Source organism: Tasmannia lanceolata, unplaced genomic scaffold (assembly GCF_043159265.1).
Source record: "Tasmannia lanceolata isolate RefF3 unplaced genomic scaffold, GAP_Taslan_0.1 ptg000012l, whole genome shotgun sequence".
Lineage (NCBI taxonomy): Eukaryota > Viridiplantae > Streptophyta > Magnoliopsida > Canellales > Winteraceae > Tasmannia > Tasmannia lanceolata.
In genome coordinates this window covers 40484563-40497317 of record NW_027518689.1, presented here as the reverse complement: position 1 = coordinate 40497317, position 12755 = coordinate 40484563, and the positions used below count along the sequence as shown (strand labels likewise).

Here is a 12755-nt window from a genome sequence, read left to right as displayed (position 1 = left end):
TTTTTCCACCCTCTTTTCCTTTATTGGGCAGCCACCTTCATTTGAAAATGAAACCTCCCTTCTTCAAAAAAATAATAATCGGATGGTCCATTTTATAAGAAATTGGCACATCCTTGCTTTGATATTTGCACATCCCATTTGCCTTCTTTGCCTACTTTAATTATTTCCACATGAGAAGTAGTAATGGCACACACTAGTTTCAATAATTCACCCCTCTTCTACTTAATTAGGAAAACACAATTATATTTAATGGGCACACCCTCACTTGGTAATTGCACACCCATAAACAAGGGGTTGATATTGACACACTCATTTTGCCCTTTTCTCATTCTCTCATGACGCAAAAAAAAGAAGGAAGTTGATATCCACACACCCATATTTGACAAAGGCACAAACTCTGCTTGTCCTTTCTTCAAATTTTTTGCCCGAATTAATTATAATTTTGCAAGGACGCTCTTGGGAATGGGAACAACCTCTTGGGAACTTCGCACCCAAGAATGGGCACAATGGGTAACTAATCATTCGGGTTTTCTTCGCATTTGGCTCTTGGACTTTTCGGGAATCGGTTTCAGACACTTCGGGAACTTGAGACTGACTTTGATTCTTAGGGACTTCGAATTTGGTTCCGAGACTCAGATTTCGGGATTTATTCAATTTTTGGGAAATTTGGGTCAGGTCAAAATGGGGTGTCTACACCAACTAATGACTCTATTATTACTTAAGCTGGTTCATTACATAGTCTCCCATCCACATGGGTTTACGCTGGACCCTTCTTTGTATGTTATCAACTTGATCCCCATTCATTTCTTCTATTCCCTGATTTGATTCTGGTTCACTTGTCAACCCTTGATGTAAGGATCTATCACTACCACATCCTTCTAATGGCCAACATATGCACACACTATCCCAACCATCTATATCCGAAACAATTCTTTAACCCACTTGAGTTTAGGTGCTGAATAGCAGCCCTAAAACATGTAAAATTCAGCCCCTTTGGAATCCGATTAACACCCATTACCCTTCTCATTACAGTAGCATATCAACCACCTCTCCCATCTTCATTACCCTAGAGTTCTAGACCACTTTCCATCATTTATTTCAGCCACTTTTCCATCTTAAAACCCAGCTTAAAAATCCCATCCGAGATCATATTCTTTGGTTTATTTCAGTTACAAAACACCTTTAATACCAACCATATCACAACCCAACTCTCCCTTGCTATTTAGGAGTCCAAACAACTCTCAAGATCGATTTGTCCCACACCGAAAATCACTTAACAGCCCCCTTCAAACCGTCTTATACTCTTGCTTCAAACTTGATCTTATTGATATGCCCAAATTTTAACAAAGAGATAGAATGGGGCTACGGTTAACCAAATCACTTGAATCCCTATTCCGCGAAAACCAAACCATGATAAATAGTTTGGATTAATCTTGGTCAACCCTTAAAAAAATTTAACTAGTCATGCATAACCGATTATGTTTTCTTTTGGGTTTAAAGTAGAAACCCATTAATTAGCTTGCACAACATCTTTATTATTAGGAAAAAAAATATTAGACTAGAAAAAAAAATTTACCTGCCAATTTCTTCTTCTTAATTTTCTCTGTCTTCTTTCAATCGATCCACTGCAGGGATGAAAAACATAAAACATGATAAAATAAGTAAAAAAGTAATGCCGAATATAAATGAAAATGGTGAAAGATATAAAAAGAAAATAACACAAAAAATTATGCGCTTGCTTCTTCTGCTCCTTCTTCCTCATTTGTTTTCTATTCCTTCTTCCTGGAATCAAAGACGGGGGAAAGGAGGTGAGGAAAGAGGGAAAGGGGGAAGTGAAAAGTGATGTTAGGTAGTACATATATCGATGATTGTATGCAACTGCCAATATATTACATTCGTATCAGTGGTTTTTTTATTACGTCCGGCATATTATTATACGTTTACTGGCAAATAAAATTCGGGGTGCAAATTGGGTCGGGTCGGGTTGAGATGAATTGGAATCAACCCGAACCAATTTTAAGGTAAAAGCTCAATCCGATTTCCCAAAAATGGATCAGAGTGGCACCCCTAAATAAAATTGTCAGTGCAAATATATTACACCGGCGGTTTCTCATAACCACTGGTATGTGTACACTAGTAAACACCTACTTTTTTGTAGTGTTTAGTATAATATCTCAATATTATAGGGGGGCATGCTTTCTCACTTATGTTTCATCTAATATCGAACTTGCGTATGTACATTTTGTTGTGAGAAATGTAGAAAAATTATTCACTCAAAAACCTTTATTACTGTTGTTTAAAATAATCCAAAACTAAACAGTCTAGATGAGAAAATCTTGATTACAGTAGATCATTGCTTAAAGGAGAGTCTTGATTGCATCCCTTCATTGAGCTCAAGCATGATGAAAAGAAAATAGAATAGTTCATGCACATGGAAGGTTTTAAGATCATTTATTTTAGACCATAACTTTTAAATGAGACGGTCTTAAAATTTTAAAGTTGAAGCATAAGATAGAATGAACTGGTATTTGTCTGTTAATTTTAGAAAAGCTTTCATTTATAAAAAAAGGAGACAAACAAAATGGGGATAAAATTCTAGATAGAGGGGTGGAAATATGATTTCCATTTGTATTAATGGAAAATTACATTTACACCCCCCTCTAGTTTCTGACATATCCACTTCCACCCTTATAGTTTAAAACGTGACAAATACACTCCTGTAGTTTCAATTTGTTAAAGGTTTGCCCCCTCAGCTGAAGGTTCGTCCATAGATTGAAGGGTTAGGATGATCCGATGGAGCTGATTTTTTGGGCACATCCTATCTATGTCAGGACCCATCAAATGAACGCTTTGGATCATCCAAACAATGTGGGCCCACATTATTTGGATGATTTTCTGGTAGTGCTTGGATTCGGGTATGGGCCCACATTATTTGGATGATCCAAAACGTTCATTTGATGGGTCCTGACATAGATAGGGTGTGCCCAAAAAATCAGCTCCATCGGATCATCCTAACCCTTCAATCTATGGACGAACCTTCAGCTGAGGGGGCAGACCTTAAACAAATTGAAACTACAGGGGTGTATTTGTCACGTTTTAAACTATAGGGGTGGAAGTGGATATGTCAGAAACTAGAGGGGGTGTAAATGTAATTTTCCCTTAATGTTAATACCCAAGCTAAGTAAATATTCCACCACTATGGATGACCCATGTGCCCAACTTACTTTTAGGGTACATTTGGATTGCCGGAATCGAGCATTGGGTCTGGGATCTGATTCCAAATATGCCCGATTCCGACATTTGGTTAAAAATCATAATGGAATCAAAGGGGCAAAAATGACACCAAGTGGAATCAGAGCGTAGGAAATGCCGGAATCTGTTTCTCTCCCCAAGAGGTAGTAGTCCGATCCCGCCTTGGCGGACTAAAATTTTTATTAGATTTTTATTTAAATTAAAAAATTTCGTTTAGTTTTTTTTTTTTCTCATTTCATTCAAGGGAGAATCGGAATGGGAATCAGAATATGATGTCCATTATGATTCTTTACTCCTCGGCAATCCAAAACTCAGCCCTAGTCCTTGATCCTTCTAGATTTCAGAATTGATTTTTCATCTAAAATCGATTGTTGGACTCAGTAGAGAGTTAATTTTGATTCCGATATTCGGTTCCGGGCTGAAAATCAATTCTCAGAATCCAAAACGAACGGGAGAGACCATTATAAAAGGAAAAGAAGGCGGTACTTGAGGCTTTTAGAGCGGAAAAGAAGAAAAAGCCAGAGAGGGCTCTAGAGAGGGGTGGAGATAAAAAGAGCGAGAGAGAGCGAGAGAGAGAGAGAGAGAGAGAGAGAGAGAGAGAGGCCATCCATCGCTTCAACGCCATTTACCAAAGGTACCAAACCCTAACCCTAACCCTAACCCTAACCCTAAATATGTTATTCTCTCTCCTTATTTTTTTTCACGCTAGGGCTTCTCCTCTCAGATCTGATCGTTTTCGTTTGAAGATCTTCATTTTTTTTTTGTTTTCCAGGTTTTCGTTTTCCATCTTCTTGATTTTTTATTTCGTTTTTCTTCGAAAATTTTTCCGTTCTCCATTTGCGAAACCCTAGTTTTCCTTTTTAATCTGATTTTGGGGTTTTTTAGATGGATCGGTACCAGAGGGTGGAAAAGCCGAGAGAGGAGACACCGATAAACGAGAACGAGATTCGGATAACCACTCAAGGGAGGATGAGGAACTACATAACATATGCTACAGGCCTTCTTCAGGTATATCTTCTCTCTCTCTCTCTCTCTCTCTCTCTCTCTCTCACACACACACACACACACACACACACACGTTTTTTTTTGCTATCTGTGTCATTTTTATTTTATGTATGTTATGATTGCTTCAGAATAGTAGCCGTTTGGATAATGAAAGCTCATTTTCATTAGAATCTGTTTGTAGAACTTTTTATAAATTTATAAAAATATAATTAAGAACAGGTCACTTCCTAATAGATTCTGCTTGTAGAACTTTCAATAGATGAACTGATGAAGTAGCCAAAGCCCGGGCCGGATAAGCATGCTGTTGTTTCTTTATATAAGGGTACGTTTGGCTACTATTAATTGTTTTTCATGATAAATCGGTGTCTCCAAGTGGAGATGAAGGTGAAGTGGTAAAAAACAGGAAACAAAATGCAGGAAACTAGTGTCCCCAAGTGGTAGAAGCAGCTAAAAAATCTGGAAACAAAAAACTCTACTCAAAATCCGATCGATTGTTTTCTTTTTTTTTTGCCACTCATTATTGGAGACAAACTGATGTCCCTAAGTGGTAGAAGTAGCTAAAAATCAGGAAATAAAAAACTTTACTCAAAATCGGATCGATTGGTTCCTTATTTTTTTGCCACTACTCATTACCGGAGACACTTGTTTCCTGTTTTTTAGCCACTTCACCCTCATCTCCACTTGGAGACACCGATTTATCATGAAAAACAATTCATGGTAGCCAAATGCGCCCTAAGTTATTTTGTTCTTCCACTGATTTGAAGGAGTTTGTTAGTTTCCTTACACTGGTTTCTTGCGATTGGAGGTGATTTCACATCTCATGTAAAAGATCTGATCTTTTGGTGCATAGTACGTACACTTTAGAAATAGGCTAATAGTTCAATGCTGTTGCAACTCCATGACATAGCAAAATGAGAAACTCATGATGTAACTATCCAATATTTAGTTTTCTATTTCTTGAAGCCGCACACACAACGAGATGATAGAAACTATTAGTTTGTTCTCTAACAATCTCTTGTTCGAGTTCTTGACATTATTGATAGAGAAAACCTTAAGGGCCCGTTTGGATACCCCTTGGATTTGGATTTGGAGGTGAATTTGGATTTCCAAAATCCATGGATTTGAAATCAAGAATTTTAAAATTCACAAATTTATAAATAATGCCGTTTGGATGACCACGTATAGATTTGGATTTCAAATCTAAATTAATTTTTTTTTGTTTGGATGTTCTTTGGATTTGAATTTGAAATCTAACAAAACCAAAAAATCCTAAAATACTTGATGTAGGGGCATTTCAGCCATTTTTCATGATCCAGGGGTATTCTAGTCATTTGACCCTATATGGGGGTATTTTGATCATTTTTATGTCATAAGGGTGTTTTAGTCATTTTTCATCACTCAGGGTATTTGGTCATTTTCACCCGGTATAGGTGTATTCCGGTCATTTTGCATGACCCGGGGTATTCTAGTCATTTTACCTAATGTGGCATATTTTTATCATTTTTAATCTCATGAGGGTATTTTTAGTCATTTTTCATGATCTTGGGGTATTTTAGTCATTTTACCCTATATGAGGTTATTTTGATCATGTTTTTGTCATAAGGGTATTTTAGTCATTTTGCACGACTCGGGGTATTTTGTCATTTTTACCTGGTATAGTGGTATTTCTAGTTATTTTACCTAATATGGCGTATTTTTATCTCATGATGGCATTTTTAGTCATTTTAGTCATTTTTATAAGCCATGGGCCATTTTTACTTGATCTAGGGGTATTTTAGTAATTTTTTATGATATTGGGGTATTCTAGTCATTTTACCCTATATGAGGTTATTTTGATAATTTTTATATCATAAGGGTATTTTAGTCATTTTGCACAACTCAGGGGTATTTTGTCATTTTACTTGGTATAGGGGTATTTCGGTCATTTTGCTTGACTCGGTGATTTTCTAGTCATTTTACCCAATACGATGTATTTTGATCAGTTTTTAATATCATGTGGGTACTTAAGTCATTTAACACTTTTTTGGTATATTTTGGACATTTTAACCCCTTACAGGTCAGATTTAGATTTATAAATAACCTCTCGTAGAAAGGATTTATAAATCCAAAAAATTACACTAACATGAAGAATTTGTAGATCTTGTGGATTTCACTCAAATCCAAATCCAGATGTCATAAAGGCTTGTCAAACGTCGAATTTGGATTTAAAAATCCAAATTCACCTCCAAATCCAAATCCAAGGGGTATCCAAACGGGCCCTAAGGGCTCATCTGGATACACCTTGGATTTGAATTTTGAAAATCTGTAGATTTGAAATCCAGAATTTTAAAATTCACAAATTTATAAATAGTGCCATTTGGATAACCATGTAATAAATTTAAAAAAATCTCTTATTTGGATGATTTTTGGATAGATTTAAAATCTTACAAATTCAAAATGTTCTTACTAAGGAAAAAAAAAAGTATTAAGCATCAGCTAGGGTTGCGATTGAATATCTTAATGAAAAATTACTAAAATATGCCCAATGCAAATCCAATGGGATATTTTGATCGTTTTTATACCATAGGGGTATTTTAGTTATTTTTCATGACTTAGGGGGCATTCTGGTCATTTAATACTTGATACAACGTATAACTTTACAATTGTCCGGTAAAACATAATATGATGACAACGTTCCTCATCATGATCATACATAACTGGCTGCCAAAAGACATTACGCGTGCAACTATGGTTCATAAAGTTGGAAACATTTCCTGCATTATTTTTACTTATAATTACGGATAATTGTTTAAAGGTCTCAACCGAATTGACTGGACTCTCTTCTTTTAGTAACTCAGGTGGGTAAGTCATTTCAGATGAGTTATCATTGGTGTGATTAGCCTGAAAGATATCATCACCATCCTCATCCTCATTTTCCTCCTGGATATTATCGATGACTTCACCTGTGTATTCACAATTGAAAGAATGAAAGAACCTGCTTGGATGCATTTGTCCATTGTCCTGAAAAATTCAAGCTGAGGTCTCACACCAAATTGAGACACTCGGTTTCGGCAATTACGAGATCACAAACATGACAAATTACACTCATATATGACTGGTTTATGTCTAAGCAGAATATCATTGATAGTATGGGGCGGATTACCTCTATTTTTCATAGAACAACAAATGATGCCCATATCCGGTCCCAGAATCCATGTCGGTGATGTTGGATTGTGTGGGAAAACCAAATTGGGCTTCTGCATCCGTGAAAAATGGCTAATTAGTGCCATTGGAAAGGCTATTTACTTCTCGTTCCTCTCTTTTGGTTCTTTGATTTGTAGTTAGATTAGTTAGGCCTTAAAATCCATATCATTAATCTCTTAGTAGATGCCCTGCTCAATACTTTTAGCACGACAAGGGCTAATTAGAATCGATTTATGCAGTATTTAGCCCTTGGTCCACACCTTTAAGGTTTGCTTGAATCTTTTGTAGTATTCCAGTGTTGGGATGATGTCTTTACTTTGGGTGGTCATCCCAAACTCAGACCTTGTACAGCATGGCCTGGTGTTCAAAAGCCTGTTGGGGCTACCAACCCATTTACTGGGTCTCTTCTCGCTCATGGTACTGCTCAAGAGTGTTGCAGTCACTCTAGTCTTGCATTTTCTTTTAGTTTTCTCCATCAATTTGTCCGACTTGGATAGAGTGGGTGCATGCACTAGGTGTGTATCCTTTATTTTGTTTTTGTCACCATAAACTACAATTCTTAATTTGTAAGAAGCTTATTGATAGTAGCCATTCGAAAAAAAAGATGCTTATTGATAGTTCTATTCACCAGACAGTGGTTTTTGTTATTATCTTTGTCGGTTCTTTGATTATTTTTAATGATAATCTTACTGCCTTTTTTCATATCTATCATATCTTCTAATATTCCTATAATCTACTGCCAAGTTGCAATATAGGACTAGCGAAATCAAATAAGGAAATAGGTAGTTTTGAACTTGCACAGGCAGATTCCAGATGATAACTAGTGCTCTGTATCTCAGTGCTTTATGTACCTCTGTAGATGATGAAAGAGTTTAGCTTATTTTAATTATTGTTTCTTTTTTTGAATGGTCATAAGTTTTTTTTTCCCTGTTTGAATATAATTTTTTACATGAGATTGGTGTTCTTGTGTTATTAGCTTAGTATTTTTTTTCTTGCGCATCTGTAGGAAAAGGGATCCAATGAAATTGTGCTTAAAGCCATGGGGAGAGCTATCAACAAGACTGTGATGATTTCTGAATTAATTAAGGTGGGTTACTTGTGGAATATGTTTTTTTATTGGCAGTCATTTAATCTTTCTCAACAAATGGTTTTCTTTATTGTTGCATGCGTACTAAAATACATTTTGTTTTTAGAGAAGGATTGTTGGTCTTCATCAGAACACATCGATTGGATCTACTGATATTACAGACATGTGGGAGCCACTGGAAGAAGGCCTTCTTCCGTATGGAGTTCTTCTATATGATCCTTTGGTCCTTGAGTAATCTTTGCAGTCAATATTATGCTATCAAAATTAATATTGTCTGATATGTATCTTTATGTTGCAGTCTGGAAACTACCCGCCATGTATCAATGATCACAATAACTTTGTCCAAGAAGGAGCTGGATTTGTCCTCCACAGGGTAAATCAGTCTATTTTGATCACATCCCTGTATAAGAAGTTACTGCTTATTAGTATATGGACTTTAACTACTCGATGGATTTTGGTGTACCTGCATTGCTATCGTATTTTTTAATGACTGTCTTGATTATTCATTTAAATCTGGGGATCTTTACCATGATCTGATCATGGAAGCACTTACAATAAATCGAAACACTTAATTAGCCTTGACCTGTAAAAGTGGTGATATAACTGTGTTTATATAACTATGATGCTTCAAAGTTGTTTCCAGGGTATGCTATGGTCTGCATGCAGTGAAATTGTTTGAGTTCTTTTTTGCTATCCACTGATTTTTGACACTTTGGGCCTGTTTGAATTTCGGGTATCTTGTCCTGAATAATATCTATTCTGGAATAAATTCTTATTCTTTTAAGTTGGGTTGTATGTTGGTTGAAAAGCCTGGTAGCACATGATATCGTTTGGCGGGTTAAGCTTTGAATTCTGTTAATGTTATTATCTTGTTCAATATCTGTTTTATACACCTCACAAGCTGCAATCTATTGTGCTTTCTGTGAATGAGTTAGTATCATCTCCGCTCTAATGATCTTTGGATCCTCTTTTATATCCTCTCAGGTACCAGTCACCTATACCGGTTGATCAGGTGAAACCATGGACTGAACTTGAGTATGAAGGAGGTAACAATCAGTCTCACCTTTGATTCCTTCAATGAATTTTTGAACCTATTTTGTTGTTTTCACACCCTGCTGGTCATATGAAATCCAGAGGGCTCACCTGGTGTGCGAGGCAGAGGACGTGGCGGACGTGGAAGGGGCGGCAGGGGTAGAGGTAGGCTGCATATACTTTGAATTAGAATAAATCACAATTAGTCCTCCTTTATTTGTGAAATAATATATAAAAAGAGATGATACCAGCACAACTGTGTTTTAATAATTGCACAAACCCACCATTTCAAAAGAAAATATAATTGCACAAACCCAGCATGTGTTTTCTTTTTTTATTGGCTTGTGAGAGCTTTTTGGGAACTGTAATAACCTTTGACAGCTCTTTGAATACTAAAAAACAAGATGACTTAGTGAAAATATCAAAACATGGTTGTGCACTTGTGCTGATATCATTTCCCTTGTATAAAATGCTGGAAAATCTGAGTGATCAAATTTTAGTACACCAAACTAACTTCATGTGTAAAGTTGGCCAAGATATTTCTGGGCGGCTTTCATTTTTGGGATACTAGCTGCTGGGTAATTTGTCTAGTATTTATCCTCATTGAAAACCATAGAGATGGAACGGTGACCCTTTCCAACATTTTATATGAAGTTAAGATCATTGTTTTAATTTTGGCCGAAATCCGAAGTTTCGGATTTCGGTTTGGATTTTGGCTGAAATTTGGTCATTTTGACCAAAATTGTAAAAATTTCGGCGGCTGAAATGACCAAAATTTGAAAAATAAATAAAAATCAGTTTGGGTTCTACCAAAACCGAAATGTAAATCCATGGTTGAGATTATAAATTGGATGGCTGATAGGGGTTCAATGGTTGAAAAAGCAAGTGCACTCTGTAGCCTGCTTTACTTTTCAAGCTCCATTAGCTGCTTAACTGATTGCCAGCTCAAAGTTGTTAGCCTCTATTGTCAACATTGGAGAATCATGGTGATGCCTATCAGATCAATGGACACAATCCACAGACGTCTGCCTTGTGCAAATTGGGCCACAATCATGACAACAGACAACTAATTGTTGTATTTCTGAAGTGGTTTTTCTTTTGTGACTGATTGTTAGTCATCATGTTGATTTATAAACGGGCAGCCCTATTAAGGTATCCCATGTTTCTTTTCTTGAAGGGAACACCAATGGGGTTGGGGACTACAATGGGGATGGAGGTTGGGATGGAGGACGTGCATATGGTGGCAGAGGTCGTGGCCGCGGAAGAGGCCGTGGTTTCCGTGGGCGTGGTAGAGGAGGCTATGGAGGCGGGGACATGCATCGAGAATCTGGTGGATACAATGACTTCGGTGGCTCTGATGCACCGCCTCTGCAAGGGCGCGGTAAATTTTCTTGAGCTTAGCAATTCATACTTATGATCACTAACATAATTTATATGGGATTTGCTAGGCAATTTCACAGCTCACTTTTTCAGGAGAGAATAGCTAGCCACCTCGGGTGAATTAAATGAATAAGGCAAAATCTGCTACGATGTGGCTGTTCTCTCCTGAAAAAATTGAGTTGCAAAATGGCTTTCTGCTAAATTGTCCAGCAAGTCCCTATATATTGTCCCCAAAAAAAAAACAATTTGCTCTTCAAGTTTAAGTATTCAATCATGCCATTTTTTCTGCCTAATTCATCAATATGCTCCAATGGAAACAATCAGACAATTGTACGAAGAGTTAGAATAAGGAACCTTGCCCTCCATTTTTTTCCCGTAATTTCCTGATGATAAGATTATCAGTTACATTGCGACCCAAACCCGCCCTGAAGTGCAGCTTCATTCCCAACAGTCAGCTGTTTTTCAGACCCAATGCCCTTGTGAATCAACCCTTTTTTAACCAACGATTTTATTAATGAAGCAACCAAATACAACTGCCAGGACAAGGTGTCCCACAAGTGCAGATGCGACCACTAATCTCGTGCTTCATGCAATCCAATCCAATAAATCACTATAGAACCACTGGCTTGCAGGCCTTTCGCTGCCCACCACCGACTTTATAATATATGATTGCATATTGAGCTCCTATCCAATAATTATATTTCTTATTCTATGACCCTATTTCTTATTGCGAGGACTGGGGGGTAAATTATGCAATGGATGGTGTTGTAGGACGTGGCCGTGGGAGAGGAAGGGGTCGTGGCCGTGGCCGTGATTTCAGATCAGATGGACCAGTCCAGGCAACTGCATGAGCATATCGTGTTTTAGAGGTACATTTGGTTTAGGAAAAAAAAATGGATGCCTGCTCTGCTCCTAATGTTTTTAAGGAAAAGGACTTAAATGTGATATTCTAGGCATTATCAGTCATAAATTGTCGAGCTGCTGCTCTAGTTGTTGGTGTGGCAACTGTTTTTGTAGGTAGGGTCTCTTTATTTATTGTTGAAAATTGCGGTGTCTATAATGCCCGAGGAAATTGTATAATTTTTTATTTCCTTTTGTAGGGATAATAGAGCAGTACATTCTTTTATTCTTAAATTGTCTTGTTCCAGTAGTTAAAAATGGTAGTCACGCCATATTCTTCTGGTTGATCTTCAGAGTGCACACAATGGGCATAGAGCTTTGTCACAAATATCTCTGATATTTTCATAATATAGTGTTTTTATTGTGAGATTTCAACGACAAAATCCTGAACTAATGCTGAGATTTTAAAATATAGTGATGTTTTTGTTTTTATTATAAAATATCCCGATAATATCACGATATTATTCCAATGTTTGTACGATATTTTATTTTTATTTTTTTTCTTAAATTTAATATTTTTAAGATAATTTTAATTTTACCGTTTATTTCCCGATATGAACCCAAAAATTAATAAAAATTATATATCTTGAGATTTTCCCTTGCCGAGAAACTCCCGAGAACGACATTTGTGACATAGGCATAAAGGAAGACATCTAATCGCTGTGCCAAAGTTTGGGCAATGAAGGCCTTGAAATCTAGCCCAATATTTTCAGACTTGTGAAAAGGGAACTTTGCCTGATTTTTGGAATTTCATGTTCTTCTTCTGCTTGAGGGTTTGGTATTAGCAAACAACTGAAAAATACAAAATCTAAAGAGTACTAGTTAATAAGTGTGCGACTTGGGTAGAATTGGCTCACTGAGAATTGAATTAACAGTTAGCCTGACCTGATAGAAAATACAAAATCGTGTTTCTTTC

General features: G+C 36.7%; 1 protein-coding gene across 1 annotated transcript; it reads left to right on the top strand.

The window, feature by feature from the left end:
- Positions 1 to 3730: 3730 nt before the first annotated feature.
- Positions 3731 to 12073, top strand: LOC143888211 (uncharacterized). The gene is made up of 9 exons (XM_077392566.1): positions 3731 to 3886; positions 4138 to 4260; positions 8447 to 8527; positions 8634 to 8722; positions 8826 to 8900; positions 9512 to 9573; positions 9662 to 9724; positions 10737 to 10940; positions 11711 to 12073. Exons 2-9 carry the CDS (start codon positions 4138 to 4140, stop codon positions 11788 to 11790), a joined length of 777 nt encoding a protein of 258 aa, XP_077248681.1. The 5' UTR covers positions 3731 to 3886; the 3' UTR covers positions 11791 to 12073.
- The last annotated feature ends 682 nt before the right edge of the window (positions 12074 to 12755 follow it).